This window comes from Cydia fagiglandana, chromosome 1 (assembly GCF_963556715.1).
Source record: "Cydia fagiglandana chromosome 1, ilCydFagi1.1, whole genome shotgun sequence".
In the NCBI taxonomy this organism is placed as follows: Eukaryota; Metazoa; Arthropoda; class Insecta; order Lepidoptera; family Tortricidae; genus Cydia; species Cydia fagiglandana.
In genome coordinates, this window is record NC_085932.1 from 17,808,033 (window position 1) to 17,825,183 (window position 17,151).

Consider the following 17,151-nt stretch of genomic DNA (forward strand, 5'->3'; position numbering starts at 1 on the left):
GACGATCTAATGAATTGAGCTTCAATGAGGCTTTTTTTAATATGTCGCCTGCGACTGCCGATTGTAAACAGTCGGTAGTTCTTTGCCACTTGTTTGATCTATAGTCTTTACAGAAATCTTATCAGGTAGTAAATGTATGGAGACCAAGTGTGTCCTACTTTCTAAAAAATAGTTCAACTAATTAATACTGATTCTAAAATGGTACCTATAAAAATAAACACATGCTACTTTAATTTTTACAAATAAAGATAGGTACCTACTACCTACCGGTTATGGCCTCGATGGTCATTATAAAGTGAAGTAAGGTGCTTGCTAATTGGCTATTAAAAAAGAAGAAAACTTCGATTATCTCGAAAACCACCTAACTTTTACAGACCTGTAGGTCCATTTTCTGGACCAGCCTAAGGTACTGTCAGTGGTTAGAAGGTTGTCCATTAATTATCGTAAACATACGTATAGGACAATAACAACAGTAGTGTGTGCCGTATGGCGCCGTCGGCTTGCATTGTGCTTATATATATATCCTGTGTTTAGCATTTATTGACTTCCGAAGTACTCACCAAATCAGTGGTCTACATATCACCAGCTTTTGTTTAAATCATTGACATACCAGGCCGCGTAGCCAACATGCCAATCGCTTACGCTTCGTAGCGATGGAAACGCAACTGTCACTGTCGCACTAATATGAAAGAGTGATAGAGAGACACAAAGCGTTTCGTTGTCGAAGCGATAGCGATTGTCACCTTGGCTAGGCCGGCTGTCCCGCTTATCCCGCAGAAGCCGGATTTACAGTTTAGAAAAACTCTATAAACTGTGGTGTCTGGCACACGTCTCTGGGTGTTAAAATAATAAAATGTTTAATTTTTAGCAAGTTTTTACTGGGTAGCTTTTAAAAGTCAAAACTCGGAGACTGGTACAGTTGGAAAAATAAATGTGTATAGGTATCAGATTACAGGTGAGAGCTTAACCTGGCTTAACTAAAGATTTCCTGTCAAAGTGTCAGACACGGCAATGATTAGAATGATTTCATTACTCACTTATGAACATTGTACTTGACTGTACTAATATATACTCTTAAACCTTCCTCGAGAATTGCTCTATGGCCTGAGTTATACTTGTAAGTTTTACTTACGTAAGTAGGGACAAAGCTATTTGTTAGAATGAGATAACGATATTCATCTCTCATTCTGTAGTATAGCCGTGTCCCTACTTACGTAAGTAAAACTTACAAGTGTAACTCAGGCCTATTGATAGGTGAAAACCGCGTTTAGTAGTTTTTGAGTTAATCGCGAACATACATACACAAACAGGCAGACGCGGCGAGAGACTTACATACACAGTTAATATCTAAGGTGTAGTGATAGATGCAAAAGTAGGTATATCTGTCTGTCTGTCACGTCTTCGCGCTTAAGCCGCTGAACCGATTTAGGTGTGGCATGGAGATAGTTTGAGGCTCGGGGAAGGACATAGGGTAGTTTTATCAATCATCATCATCATCATTCCACACAGACGAAGTCGTGGGCAGAATGTAGTGGTATGTATAATATATGTAGGTATTGAACCGTCTAAAGAAAGTTATTTCAGATTAAAACATTTCCCAAATATAACTTTACTAAAACATCATCTTAAAAACAGTTCCACGTTTTAGAAACTGATACTTATTAGCGTAACACGGGTATCTCTGTCGCGCCACAGACGTATTGAAACAACAAGTCAAACGCGACTCAGGTTACAAACAGCTGGCATCTGACAGAAAGAGCCTGTCGACGAAGCTGGTGGTTGCTGTAAATACTTACTCTTTTGTTTTTTCCAACCAAAATTCGTAAAACATAATTCGATTTCCTATTAATAAATATATACTATGCATATGTAGGTAGTTAGGATAGTTTGTTCCATACAAAACTTCTCAATAACGATTGCAACTGGCTTTCATCGAGCTTTCAGCAAAAGAAGAACTAAAACCAAAGAGAATATACCTATATACCTACCTAACCTAATCGTCACTCTTGCTGTAAAAATATTCGCAGAATACATCAGAAAATGTCGAAGTAGTAGTAGGTACCTATACTTTTGAGGTAAACACACACACACACACACACACGCACACGCAAGAATACTTATCATAATAGACTCAATCATTCATAAATAAAATATATCAAGTGCACATAGCAATAGAAATTATCAAATATTAAAGAAATATTCACCTTGTTTCCCAGACGAATCGCACAGTAGGTACCCACTCGAACGAGTGTGAACACCTCGGACACTTGACGGTTCCCACACCAGTCGATTGCAATGAAGCGTAATGATTTGACTCTTTAACTGTTTGACAGTTTCGGGAAAGATCCATGTGCAAAAGAAAGCAAATGTGATGGGATTTTGTAGTCAGTATCGCTAATCCTCTTGTGTTGAGCTGTCACCCGGTGTTTGAAAATTTGATGAGATGCAGGTACCTGCATATGATATGGATATCCAGAGGCCGTGAGTTCAAGTCTCACCCAAGACAGTAATTTTTCCACTTTTAAATTTATTCTAAGCTTAATAGCATCGTTCGCAGACGTTTCTGCTTGTTAAAATTAAATTTGCTTAAACAAAATCGAGGGTTTCTTTAACAAAAAAACGATTATTGATTATTATATGTAATTAAACATATTAGTGCTTAAAACTAACCGGCATAACTTTCCTTAGGAAGTTTACTGTAATATTATTTAATGTTAATTAATACAAGTTTTTTGATATTTTATATTTATAGCAGTATTGAAAGATATGTGCTGCCATCTATTATACAATAGCAAACACTATTTAAATTACTATAATCTCTAATAGATGGCGCTAGCCACATGCAAGTAGCGTCATCTATTGTTGAGTAGAATAGCTCAACTAGTGCATGATGTGGACAATAGATGACATTAGAATCAACTTTTTTTTAGTTGTTAAATATACCTATTTAATCTCATTCCGTGTTTAATTTAATACGATCGAAAGGTTTCAAAACAAACGTTCTAAATAGCGTAGATTCTAAATAAAAGTGTCCCGTGTACAACTGTAATATCAGCAGTAACCCCTTCCTCCCCTATACCAGCAGATACATTTTATTTATTGTATTGGTACTAACAGATAGTTAAAGTAGGTATTCTTAAAATGTTCGTTGCATAAACTATACCTTATATAAAAAACGTTAGTTTCAAAAAAGTCAAATTGTACCAATGGTTAATTGTTTTTTTTCTGTCTATTATTTTTTTTCCTCGGTTATTATATTAATATTATTTATCTATACTTATTTATATTATATACATACATATATGTATTATATCGTATGTACGTATACATATATAGATTTTGATTGTAAATACACAATTATTACTATTATTAGCTATAAAGTAGTATATTTTCCTGCTAAGAAGTAAACAAACCGTAAATTACCTACCCTAAAACAACAAGATGCGTCAAGCGGATGGGAAACTCACGCGGTAGGTATTTCCCCCTTGACAAGATATAACTTACATTGAGGAAAACTGGGTTTGCTATCATTCTTATAAATATAGCATAAGTTATATCCCAGCCGCAGTCTGTAAGAAGCATGCAACTAAACAAAATGGAGTTCGAAAATAAAGTGATATTGGTAACTGGCGCCAGTTCTGGAATTGGCAAAGCGACAGCACTATTGTTTGCCGAGCGAGGCGCTCGGCTCGCGCTCGTGGGTCGGGACGAGGCGAAACTGCGCTCGGTCGCAGAAGAGTGTGTGAAACACCAGCTGCAACACCTGCACATTGCAGCAGACCTGTCCACGGACGAGGGGTGCGAGAGGGTCGCTAAACAAACTTTAGAGCATTTTGGACGGTAAGAAGGTCTAATAGGAGGACATATTAAAATGAGTTTTCATTATTAGATAGGTAAAATATGGACTGTTACCTTAAGGTAGTAAGATTCTTACGGCTTGGCCACGACATTGCGCGAGTGGCTTCGGCTAAGGCGAAAACCATTTAAGTGTTGATAGCGATACCGTAGCGCTAAAACGATTTCCAAACCAGAAGTCGCGTAAGTACCTAAGTATTCGAACACGGCTGGTACTGATTTTCTTATCGCCATCCCTATTAACCCCAGTATCTAACTGCTTGCAGACTGGACGTGCTGGTGAACTGCGCCGGAGTGGCAGCCATCACATCGTTGGAGACGGCGGACATGGCGTCGTTCGACCGCGTGTTCGGGACGGTTGTCCGCGGCGCCTTCAACCTGACGCGGCTGCTCGCGCCCGCGCTTGTGGCGGCGCACGGTTCCATCGTCAACGTGTCGAGCATCGCCGCCACCATGGTGCACGTTGGCAGTCTGCCCTATGGAATGGCGAAGGTTTGTTTTGTGATGATACAGCATTACGCATTCTAGGTTAATCCATGTATGGTTCAATAACTATTCCAGGTCAGCACTGCTTTCTTCATTCGGTACTGATTGTTTTCTTTCAACAGGCGGCTCTCGACCACTTCACGCGTTTGATCGCCCTCGAGTTAGCCCCCAAAGGTGTGAGAGTGAACACCGTTAGTCCAGGAATCACAGTAAGTCAACCTATTATGTATTTCAATTTCTACATAAATAAATATTCTCTATCGATATCATACTGGTAACCGTGCCGATAGACTTACCTACATATACCTAAAGTTCATTGTGAACATTGTAAAAGTTTTTGTATTTTTCTAGAACACACCTCTCCTTCAACGTTTGACCGGCCACACAGACGAGGAGCACGCGGCCTTCCTCAAGAACAGCGAGGCTAGAATCCCGATGCGACAAACATGCGAGCCGGCCGACGTGGCGCGTGTGATCGCGTTCCTGGCCAGCGGGGACAGCCGGCTGGTCACCGGCGCCACCGTCAAGGTCGACGGCGGCCTGCAGCTCGTCGGCCTCGGAGAGATGCTTAAGGACCAGAACGAGCAGATGAGAAAGTGAACTTGACGATATATTTTTTTCTATCTATGTTAGCTTATCGGGTACCTACCTACTTATCAATTTTAGCACGAGCATAACAACTTTGCGCCCTCGTAAAACAAATGACTATTCCAAAATGTCAAGATCCAAACAGGGCAATGGGGACCACCTACGTTTGTATGGAAATGCGCTCTATTATCTTCATATGTGAAGGTTCAGTAAATCAGTATTTAATAAATTGATTTGTTAGATAATTTTTACATAAGCATTTTTTTTTAAGTGAAAATGTTCCAACCTGCTACATCATATGGATGGAGATTTCTTTAATTGAAATTAGAGGGTGGTGGTCAAAAATAGTGGTACCTCGGTTGTGCTGTGTAGAGCACAAATCGTTCTCAATACAAGCCTTGTTGAGCTTACCGTGGGACTTATTTATTCATTCTCATATTAATGTATGATCTAGTTAATTCTAGTTGGTTATGAATGAAGTGTCATTCTCATTAAAATTGTATCTAATACAAAATGTTCTGCTTCTACCTCAAAACCTGAATATTTAAATAAAGCACTGATCCCCAATGCGGTAACTGTTATCGCAAAATAATTGGTTATTAATTGCGAAGTTTGAAAATGGAAACTTGCGTGGCTCAAATTTTCACTATTACTATTAAACAACTAATATAGTCCAACTGTCAAGCCAGACCACATTCCTGAGTATTCAATAAAAGCACATACAATAGATGTAAGTACAATAAGTAATCAGTTTCACGAGCATAAAGAAAACCATATTCATTAATAGGGTTTTACTATTAATTTAAATGCATAAATGCTACAAATATATTACACAAGACTTTAAAAAAAAAACAGAAACAGTACTGTTATTTAAAAATAAACTTAAATAAAAGTAACATATTTAGTCATGGAAACAAGGTACTGACTCCAATAGGCTATCCTGAGAAGACGGACTCATATTAAATTACATTATGGTACTCCATTCATATGGTCTCATATTAAATTACATCAACTGTACACTATTCAATTACTTTCAAGAGTTGATTGAATACAATAATGGGAAAGTATAGTGTACTAAGTTTTCATGCAAAGATTTGTCCTAAGTTTTCCAGTAATTGGATAACTTATTATACAGTATACAATTCCTATCCTCGGCAGTGTCAATATACACAGACACAAAAAGTCAGAACTGAAATAAATTAATATAATATAAATTATAATTATGAGACCGACAATTATTCCAGTGTTGTTGGTACAATGGCACTTTATATAATTTATAAATTCAATTGTGTATAGTCCAATATGACATGATCTATAAGATATAATAAATATAACACGAACTACATCTAGGTGGGTGATACAAGCTATGTATAAGTACCATACTGAGTATGGCACTGTTGTCTGTATGTGCAATATTTGGCTGCACAAATCATTGTTATTTATAACCATCATGGCAAAACATATTTTTAGTTCCCAAGTGATAAAAATCTTAGAATGCTTTCTGTTACATACATTTTACATTTAGATACATCATAATATGACAACACTTTTATACAAAATTAAATATACTTTACAAATTACTCATTTATTTATTTGCCTCATTATGAAAAGACAGGATTTCTGCTGCCAAAATGCACATTATGTTGTAAAGAACAACAAAATCGATGAATATACTTGACAATGAGTTAATGCAAATACCAAAACCAGTCATGTGCTCATCAAGTTACAATTCTAGAAATCATCATTAGAGATCTGAAAAGCAGTTTCACTGCCATATCAAATGTGATGATATTTCTTGTGTAGCAATAAGTTTACACAACCAATTGGTACACCTATGATTTTGGTGCTTACAGTTGTAACTCTAGGTTCATAATAACATATCCACAAATATGTCTACAAATCCCATACTCATTAAAATAACAATTAAGCTATGACAAGTATTTCTGTGGTTTTAAAGGTTTATCATCATCACTGTCAGAGAAGCAAGCAGCAAAACCACTTTTTTCTCTAAAAGAGTCTTTATTAGATTGTCCAGTTTTGTTAGGAGACTTTTTTACAACTGCACACTTTGATGATGTTCTTTTCTTCTTTGAACTATCTTTTGCTTCATCTGGCACTGCGTTAGCCACATTAACAGTTGCCACAGTACTTTCAGGAAAGTCGCTATGAACATACACTGTAGGCTCTGTAACTTTAGAATGCCTGTTTCTCCCACTCCTTGTTCTGGAAACCAGTTGATTAGTTGCAGTTCTCTTATCTGAACTTAGCTTGGAGGGTTCTGTCTTCTCAGACATTTCTACCATTAATACATCCGAGGAATTATTTTTGTGCCTCTTTGGATACCTGGACCCAGTTGTACTTGTTGACTGAAAAGATGTATTCATTACACCATTTTTACTCTCACTCTTAGTATTTACAAGTTTTTGCCCTTTTTTGCTTTCCATAAACTTGAGTAAGGAGGTACTTTTATCAAGTTTCTTTGTGTTTGACTTTTTATCAACAGTTACAAGGTTGATAATATTCTGGGAAGAGTCAGTGCTGCAGTTCATAATGTTTGTTTTTGGATCCCCTGTAGCTTTGTTGATACTCACAATCAGAGATCTCTCTTCCTTGTGCCCTGATTTTTGTCTCGATTCTTTAGCCAAGTTTCTACTTTGCTTATTTCTTACTTTTCTGGGAGTTTTTGAATTTATTTTTGTGGACTTTATATAGTTTGCTGTGAACCCAGAAACGTCACTGAGATCATCAAATTGACCATTAATAACCCCATTGTTTGGTTTTGGAACTGATACAGCACATGTATTAACATTTAGTTCCTTGTTTGACATATTTATTAATTTTGTATTCTCCTCAAATTTCCCTGTCTGACACTTGGGAACAGTGGGATGATCGTTGCCATTGGATGTGTCAAAGATATCAAGGGTACTGTTTAAATGGCTATTATTATTGACAGAAGACTGAACTTTTCTCAAGCTCCTCCTAAGATTTGTTGTCACCTTGGGTGTAGATGTGACCACCTTATTTTTTTTATGCAGAGCTGCACAACTGCTTTTCTTTTGTGCCTTTGTTTTTCTGTTCTTGACCTGCACTGATGATTTTTTTATATTAAAGTCCACATCTGACACAAGTGTCTCTGATTCATCACTGATCACTTCACACTCAAGTTGAGGTGGTGCCTCAACTTGAACATTTGTTTGGTCCAATGTATCAGAATCATCATGCAAGACAATAAGTTTCTTTTTTTTCTTCTCGGGCTCTCCTTGTTCTTCAGGGCTAGCCGAGTGACGAGGCGCACGAGAACACTGTGGCTGCACACGCCGCAGGGGGTTGTTGTAACCTGCTAAGCACGGCGCGCGTTTTGTCACGATCCAATAAGTGATTTCGTCCATGTTGTTCATAAAGGGAGAGTCTGACACAACTCGTGGCAACGGCGCTCGGGGAGAGGGCCGCGGCTCAGGGCGGCGTCGAGGAGAGCCGCTGACGCCGCCAGCGAGCATGGCGCCGCCTTCGAGAAGAGCGCCGGGAGCCAGCACTCGCCCAGGGCCCGCACTACGACCGCCAGGCCCGCCAACCCGCATGCCTCCGTTTCCGAACTTACGCTTGACCCCGCAGGCCCATGCCTGCGGTGTCGAAACAACGTCTTGTCCATTCTCAATATATCGATCACATTCCATAAACCTGCAAGCATAAACATACGGGTGAAGAGAGTCCAGGCAGTACGTGGCCGCCAAGTGTCCCAAGGGCAAATATGCAATACTCACTTTATTATACTCGTCCGTTTCGGAGAGGAGAGATCCAGCTCCAGGTGAAACGGAATGTTCCAATGGAGACAAATGTCATCACCGGGCGGCGGCGGAGCACCAGGCTACACTACGACGGTCACAATATACGATGATGTTATGACTCTGCGACTACTAAATCATTAGAATGTCGAAATAAATGTCACAAACCTACGTAATTTTACGAAATTACAAATTCCTACGAGTTTTAGATGCTTTTTCACTACGATTTGACGCAACAACAATGAGAAGGAAGATGGCGCCCCGCCGATGGTGATTGATGTGTGGCTAGAAGTAAAAATAACAACCTAGCGTCGCGTCTTGACTTTTTTTAACAAGTTATGTTTATGGCATGTAATAATAATAAGAAAGTAATCCCTGACACCAACTCCCACAAATAAAATAAAAAAGGGCTAAAGAAGATTTTTTTAATTTCACCAACAATCGAATTGCCAATCTGATCAGTCAATTAAATTGGCTACGATACCAACAATGAATAATCTCATTATTTGTAAAGCGTTTGAAGCCCTTCACACACATTACTACTAGGTCGCACCAAGAAAAGTTTGCAGCGGATTTGATAGCCCACGCAGTGCAAGTGTTATTTTAAACGTCAAACTTCTATGAAATTATGACGTATTGCGTGGGCTATCAAATCCGCTGCAGACTTTTCGTGATCTGACTCTACTACTAGCATCCTAACTAGTATTATAAGTAGCATCCTAAAAAGTAATTCCTAGTTTTTGCAGTTAGACTACAGTACTCTTACTAGGCTACTTTTTACACTTTTTAGGATACTTACTGCTCTTGTTTCCTAGGATAGCGGTGCCGTCATATAGCGCCGTATGGAGACGGCCGCTATATGACGGCATCGCTATCCTATAGTTCGTTTTTTTTAGCATTAGAAAGAACTCCACAGAAGCACGCGTGCAGTTTTTATCAGGCTCTTTAATTGTTAATAATTATTGAATTATCTAATGTAGCATGGTCAATACATATAATTTACTTCAAATTATTACCGCTAAAAGTGCCGGATTTGGAACCACAAGCTTACTTCTGCGAAGTTCTTTCTAATGCTAAAAAAAACGGACTATAGGAAAGCCGATCTTTATACTCAAAGAATTTATAATACTCACTAGGCTTACACCTCTCACGTCTCTCGGTAGTATTCGAGTTTGGGGGGCATTTTTTTAAATTTAGAGCGCTCAAGTATCGCCATATCTTTAACATTGGTAATTAAATTGGAGATTGACGAGATTTTTTTTTCTGATTAAATCGGTCGATGTGATCTTCCCGTCTGGACTGGCCTTATTATCATTCTCAAAAAAACTGGATACAAAACGCAAATTTAAAAATTCAAATGGCAGTGACACTGACATTTTACTACATGACAGTACTCCATAGACATAATATATATATATAGACGGTGTCTCAGCGAGCTGTCACTGTTGCCACTTTTGTTTAGTGTACGATTAACAATTTAACACCACCTTGCTGTAGCCATGTCGATAAAGTCATATCGATAAACTATCGACATTTCTTACAATTTTAATTTTACTTCAAAGGTTTGACGATATCTAAAATGAACAAAAACGCTTTTATTCTTTATTGTGGTTATCAGATCACAATTTTATCGTCACGCCCCAGCAGGGAACCAAGGGAAAGTTCAGATATTTAATTAAAATACATAAATACCTACTAAGATATGTGTTCCGCAATAATTGAAATATTTTATTATATTCTAATATATTTATTATTCATTAGCATTTCAATTATGTATATGTTTAACAAAGATATTGAAGCTTCAATGAATAGCTATTTCGTTCCGCTGTGTAGCGTTTATCGATATATAACAGGATTAAAATCGACTTTTCACATCCCTAAAAGAACACACATACACGCTTTTACGCACACATTCACAGCCTGGATGCATCAAAAAAGGCAACACTTGATTTGAAGTTCACCTTGTCAGCAGTATGGTTGTCCTTTTTTGACAAATGGCATTTTAAAAGAGCGAGGAGAGAGAAATGATACTAGTTGCTGCGCCGTCAAATAGAACAATAAACGTAGGGGCCTTGATACAGTACTCAGTAGTACGCCATTTTCGCGCCATGCCATGTCTGAGTGTTGATTTTTATCATTGTGATTAGTGTGAGGTGAAAGAAGACGCTGTATATTATATTTTCTTTTCACAGATGACAATTATCTGTTGTGTTAAATGTAGTTTTTCAACTGATTAATACAATGAACGACCTCCAGTATCTCATCGATAGACAATTTGGCATAAGTACGTTGTATTTAAATCGTTACAATAACAGGCACTTGGCAACCTTTTCTTACTCTCGCTTCTTTGTAGGCAGCCGCTATAACTACGACAACGTGCTCAAGCGACTGGTGGTGAACGGTGCGGAGTGTTTTTACGGGCTGCAGCCTTCGAGTGCGGTGCCCGCAGCCTCACTCGATCAGCAGGACCCTCCAATCTTTGCATGCCGATTCTCGGAGGCTGCCGGCTATGAAAACATCTTAGCCTTAGCTAATGAAGACGGAAAAGTGGCTATTCAGGTATTTTTTATCAATATCAGAATATTACTACAGCATAATCTAAATACTGTTAGTGTGTAATTGTGTATTACATTGTTTTATATAAACACAAGTCTGTTCCATTTGCTTTTTTTAAATAGTCAATGAGATTGCCATGATTTTATTTTATATTCACTTATCATTTGATCTAAAAGGAATTTCAGAAATGTATAATTGATCAATAAGTCTTGTATTTCTAGAACATTCTCTAGAATCTAGAACATTCTGGATAACTACGCCCTCAGTGTGTCATTTTCACCTCTATTTGTTGATGTTTACAAGTTATTACAATAGCAGCAAGCAAAAACTCATATTGCACAATGATTAATGATAATCTGACATTCTGAGCCACAAGCACGTCCTCTGGAAATTGCTGTAAACCATCACTACTTAGTTGCTCCAGAAGTGTCTTACCATGAAATCTATGGCTTTCTAGCTTCTGTTGATGACCACTCAGATTGTTAACTGTTAACTTATACAATCTTCTATAAATTTGAGTCATCAAGGTGGATTATAGAAATAGAGAGACCTACATCCATTAGTGTACATAATTTGACTGACATGATAATAATGATTTCTATTTTCATAAGATTTCTAAATACCCCTTTGAAAGTAAACTCTGTTTACAAGGTTAACTTAGGATTGTGTTATGGATAATACAAATACTATAATGTGGCAATAACTTGCCTATTATTTCAGATTATAATTTCTATCTACTCATGTTGCAGGATACATCAAAGATAAGTTTCACAGGAGCACTAGATAGCTTCCAGTGCCATAACAATGCCGTGTTTGACTTGGCCTGGGCGCCTCGCTCCCTCAGCTTCGTTACCGTCTCAGGTAAGACATTTTTTGGTAAGTTGCCAATTTGCCACATTCTCATTTCATCGGATTCTCTTATACTCTGATTGTGATATACCTAAAGTAAATCCGGTGAAACAGGACTCTGGCGAGTTGGGAACTAACCTTTTTTTGACAGTGGTGCCCCATAACCTACTGGTGCTTACAATTTATTATGTTAAGTACAAGCCTTGAGTTCTTGCAGTTACCACTAAGAAAACAAAATTAGTGTATTTAGGTTGATTTTGACAAACATTATTAAATTGTCACTAACCTCTTCCCACCCCATAACCCCTCTAACCTCTACCCTATACACATTACCATATTCCAAACCCCAATCCATATTCCAAAGTGAATAAGAACCGCTCGAAACAGAGAAGATGGGAAAGCTTTAAAGGAGACTTTTTTCAGAAACCCGGACAACCTGACTATAGTTCGTTTTTTTTAGCATTAGAAAGAACTTGCAAGAACGTAACCAAAACGCTTTTTAAAAATCAAAAACTATTACTTATGAAAGCAGAAGAATATAAATGATTGTATTAGATTAATAATTGATTTTTAAAATGTGTTTTTTAATTAAAAGACACATCATGATTGTTTACCTTATTTCTAATGCTAAAAAAAACGAAGTATAGTGACAACTAAAAACAGTGAAAAAGTAACATGACTACAAATGAGTCACTGAATAAAGGGCTAATTGTATTGTATTGTAATATGGATAGAGGAGAGGGGCACCTTTTTAAAGTAAAAAGTAACGTAAAGTAAATTCTTTATTTGCTTTATTTTCTAGGGCTATATAGCTTTATATCTAGTATATTATGAGTGGAAAGAATTCTGCAGTACCATAATGAAGTGAGACTGCATATCATGTATCTAACAAAATGAATTCTTGTTTTCCAGGAGATCATACAGCCAGTTTATGGGATGTGGCCGAGAGCACTCCAAAACGTGTCCTCGTATTCTCCAACCACACGCGCTCAGTCAAGACAGCTGTTTTCCGCCCTAATGAGCCCTCAGTTTTTGCTACTGGGGCCCGAGATGGACACATCCTTGTTTGGGACGTGAGGTGCGGGCAACCCGCTGTTGTTGTTAAACCCGACAACTGCCTCATGAACTGCCACTCCTCATTCACACCAAAAACACCAGGTTCACATACCAAAAGACCCCGACTTGATAACCATAGGTCCATCAGCATAACTGGTCTAGTTTTTCAAGACGACACAACCCTAATATCATGCGGCGAATGCGACGGTAACATCAAAGTGTGGGATTTAAGAAAGAATTACACTATTTATAAAAGAGAACCACTACCAAAACATTCTATACCATATTGTGGAAGTTCGACAAAGAATGGTTACACAAATCTCATTATTGACGATGCTAGGATGAGGCTCTACGCCAGCTGCATGGATAATGTAATTTACTGCTTTAATATTTCAACGTATAATTCGCTGCCAGAACAAAGATACGTTGGCCATGAAAATAGCACATTTTACATCAAAACTAGTCTTAGCCCAGACAGTATGTATTTGGTTTCTGGCAGTAGCGATAAGAATGCTTACATTTGGAACGTAAAATACTCTGAGCCGGTTGTAAAGTTGGTTGGGCACTGGGCCGAGGTCACGTGCCCTGCGTGGTGTCAGAAGGGTGACATGAAAATCGTCACTTGCAGCGACGACGCACGACACAAGATCTGGAGAATAGGGAAGGAGTTTGTATCGGATCATGAACGAAACATGGAACTGAAGGGGCACGCCGAGGTCGTCCCAAGGACTGACATAACCACTCTACCAAAGTGGGGCACTCTTGACCGTACACCCAGCTCGTTAAAGCGGAAATTGGTGACAACTCCAGGCTCATATAGCTGTAAACGCATGCGTTCAGACAGTACTTCAGTAAGAAAAACTAAGAGATGTTTAACAGATCTGATGAACGCTTCCAGAGAGGCAGATGACGCCGAAATCCTAGTTAAGCGTTTAAAGCTGGATATGGTCCCTGAGGATGGCGAGCCGAAGTTGCTTCCTACCGGCATTAAGAGGCACAGTGATTTGTTAGACAACACCAGTCCTGTCCACTTATCCTTTGATTCAGGTCAAATGTCGAGTGATTGGAACTATATAGCACCGAAAGCTGGCACTTCATTTATGACACCCACAAAAAACTATGAAAAGAGGGCATGCAGGAAACTGTCTCCAAAATCACCTAAGACTATCACACCACCTTCAATGCCTAGTTGTTCACCAGTAAGCGTTTCTCCTACTAAACTTAGAATAATAAGTTTCAATACTCCCACAAAGAATTTACCTAATTTTGTGCTTGATGGAGAGGCTCCACATTTAAGACTGATGTCACCCGTTAAGAAGAAACAGGACACCACTAATTGGCTCACACGTATAGTGCGAGAAAAAAAAGGAAAAAACTGCAATCCGGAAGCAATAGAAAAAGATTTGGTTGCACCACTTAGTCCTAAAGAGAATATACCTGTTAGAAGGAATTCTGTAACAGAAAAAACACCCAAATCTGGCAAAAAATCTAGAACGCTGCTGACGTACTTCTCAGTTGCCAATAAAGACAAATAAGTCTTAACATATCATACACAGATTCTGTGATGTATTTCATCGCAGAGATGTTAATTTGAATATCTGTGAAAATTTACCGTTATAATATGTAACAATATTCCTATATGTCTAGAGAATTAGAAAAGGTTGCTCGATAGTCAGGCCCCACATCTAAGACTAGTTATTAGGTACCAAGCTGTATATAAATAATTACCACGAATATACTGGCCGCCGATATTTGCCCTATTTTAGACATCGTGTATTGGTCTCGAAGTCGCATGAGCGGTTCCTAGTAAAGTAATTTATACAGTTGAGCATAATGCAAGCAACTGAGTATTGAATAAATTAAGTCACTTAAAAACTAAGGGCCGTCGACTGGACAGATTTGGGCAGAGTAGCACGGCGGTCTTTCGTGTGGGGGCCAAGATCCACTTCGGGTCGTTGCTACACAGCAGTAAGTAAGAAATTAAGGGCAAGTTACTGAGGCTTATGGGCGAATTTAAATATTTTGGTTTTGTGAACTTGAGACTACTATTATTTCTTTCAACGCATTAGGGGTCATCCATTAATTACGTCACACCAATTTCTAGGTTTTTTGACCCCTCCCCCCCTTGTCACACTTGGTCACATTTGGCAAACCCCTCCCCCCCTAGTGTGACGTCACATTTTTTCTACGAAATCGCCAAATCGAATTAAGTAAGTACCTAAGTATTATTAATATTTTATCAAAATATTTTTGACGATATAAGTATTAGTAATTTTATAACCCAAAACTGCTTAGGGAAGAAAATTAAACGATTAAAAACTATTTTCGCTTTAAAAACTTGTTATTTAAATGTACAGCGAACTAAATAATTTAAATAAATTTTCGGTTACTGATGAAGTTAAAGTGACGTCACAAAGTTTGTGTCTCCCCCCTCCCCCATGTCACAATATGTCACATTTTCTTGACCCCTCCCTCCCCCTAAACGTGTGACGTAATTAATGGATGACCCCTTATGTAAGCGAAATATAGAGCCCTATAAGTGGAGTTCTATTTCGTATTCGTTTTTAAATACCTTTTTAACGACACCTCGCACCATAAGGTTTAAAAAAAATGCAGGGGAGGTACCCTCAAAAATTTCTATTTCTTATGGATATAATCTGTCAGCTGTCAACAGTCATATTTCTGGCCAGGTCAATTTTGTATGTAACAGATTCACTTCACTGCCAAGAACCCACGAGGTGGGTTCATTTTATATTGGAAATGGAGTGCTTGGCACTGTAAGTGTTAATAACTAGATGTGTATTTCGTCAGGTGACAACCAAAACTTAACTAATTACTGAAAAATAATTAAATAAAAATCTACCTTATTGTAGTACTAATATGGTTCGCTATGGCTGTGAACTTGTGGTGGTAATTAGTGAGTTTTTGGTTTTGGTTTTGGAGCAAACAGTCACACATGTTGGCCCAATTTGAAGACTTACGTGTTTTCGAATTAAATCAAATAGGAAGTTCTAAACGCCCTTTTATACGAAATGAACTGATATTGTGATTTAAGCTTAATTAATGCTAAATTGATCTTTTTAGTTATAAGCAAACATTTTATTGAGGAACGTAAGTAATTATTTTAGAATTGTAGTAAACTATTTTAGTGCATAGAATGGACTCGGTAGGTAGGTATAATGTACGTGAAGAAATATTTATTCGGCAGCGAATTTTTTTTAATACTAGCGAGCCGCCCCGGGCTTCGCACAGTTTACACAGAATCTTAACAAATTAAGCTAAACCTTCCTCAAAAATCTCTATTGTTAGGTGAAAATCCGTTCAGTAGTTTTTGACTTTATCGCGAACAGACAGACGCGGCGGGCGACTTTGTTTCATAAGGTGTAGTGATAGTGTTGTATAACTGTTCGTATATCATGCACTGTTATTGAAAGATAATTTCTATGCACTAGGAAAGTTTAAAATCGTACCAAGAGTTTAGATAGTGTAACATGGAGTCTACGATGATCTTGTGTTATTTGTAATGAATTACATTTTCGAAAATCAGTTCTACATATTGACATCTTACTTTGTGCATTTTTTACGATGTTACATTCATTAAACTATATGTCCTTATTAGAGTTGTTTTAATTTAAAATATGTCCTCGCCTCGCCTGTGTGTCGGGCGGCAGGCGTACGGCGCCCGCACCTTTCCCGCCGCCCTTAAAAGCTGGCCACCGACGTCCAAATAGCGTGGCTGCAATCCAAAATCAGTCCGTGAATGTCAAAAACGTACAATGTTTAATATTAGGATGCCGTCCATTTGGATGAATCCATTGTAACGGCATCCATTTGGAAGGTCAGTGGCCGGCTTTAGTCGTCCTACCCCGTCGCTCCCGTACCGCGCAGACGAGGATACATTTAAGCGGTCGGCCTATAAACATCAATATTTCATTCAATCACGTAACTATGGCTTACTATAGTTACAATTGAAACAGGT

General features: G+C 38.2%; 4 protein-coding genes across 4 annotated transcripts in view; 2 read left to right on the top strand and 2 right to left on the bottom strand.

The window, feature by feature from the left end:
- The window catches only part of LOC134665801 (uncharacterized), a 152,859-nt gene that overhangs the window by 47,135 nt on the left and 88,573 nt on the right, over nt 1–17,151 (bottom strand). The gene's annotated exons all lie outside the window — the stretch shown is intronic.
- Nucleotides 3,541–5,579, top strand: LOC134665238 (3-oxoacyl-[acyl-carrier-protein] reductase FabG-like). Its single transcript, XM_063522122.1, has 4 exons — nt 3,541–3,840; nt 4,122–4,347; nt 4,464–4,550; nt 4,693–5,579. Exons 1-4 carry the CDS (start codon nt 3,581–3,583, stop codon nt 4,939–4,941), a joined length of 822 nt encoding a protein of 273 aa, XP_063378192.1. The 5' UTR covers nt 3,541–3,580; the 3' UTR covers nt 4,942–5,579.
- On the bottom strand, nt 5,706–8,990 carry LOC134665228 (uncharacterized). The gene is made up of 2 exons (XM_063522109.1): nt 8,691–8,990; nt 5,706–8,607 (listed from the first exon to the last, which is right to left on the bottom strand). The coding sequence occupies exon 2, from the start codon at nt 8,601–8,603 to the stop codon at nt 6,858–6,860; it is 1,746 nt and encodes a 581-aa protein (XP_063378179.1). The 5' UTR covers nt 8,604–8,607; nt 8,691–8,990; the 3' UTR covers nt 5,706–6,857.
- Nucleotides 10,874–16,787, top strand: LOC134665590 (protein lethal(2)denticleless). Its single transcript, XM_063522559.1, has 4 exons — nt 10,874–10,995; nt 11,065–11,270; nt 12,017–12,128; nt 13,029–16,787. The coding sequence occupies exons 1-4, from the start codon at nt 10,953–10,955 to the stop codon at nt 14,705–14,707; spliced, it is 2,040 nt and encodes a 679-aa protein (XP_063378629.1). The 5' UTR covers nt 10,874–10,952; the 3' UTR covers nt 14,708–16,787.

Coding starts and splice junctions, on each gene's coding strand:
- LOC134665238 (XM_063522122.1), top strand. CDS start 3,581: ATGCAACTAAACAAAATGGAGTTCGAAAATAAAGTGATATTGGTAACT. Junction 3,841..4,121: donor ACTTTAGAGCATTTTGGACG/GTAAGAAGGTCT, acceptor AACTGCTTGCAG/ACTGGACGTGCTGGTGAACT. Junction 4,348..4,463: donor TGCCCTATGGAATGGCGAAG/GTTTGTTTTGTG, acceptor TTCTTTCAACAG/GCGGCTCTCGACCACTTCAC.
- LOC134665228 (XM_063522109.1), bottom strand. CDS start 8,603: ATGGAATGTGATCGATATATTGAGAATGGACAAGACGTTGTTTCGACA.
- LOC134665590 (XM_063522559.1), top strand. CDS start 10,953: ATGAACGACCTCCAGTATCTCATCGATAGACAATTTGGCATAA. Junction 10,996..11,064: donor CGATAGACAATTTGGCATAA/GTACGTTGTATT, acceptor GCTTCTTTGTAG/GCAGCCGCTATAACTACGAC. Junction 12,129..13,028: donor CAGCTTCGTTACCGTCTCAG/GTAAGACATTTT, acceptor CTTGTTTTCCAG/GAGATCATACAGCCAGTTTA.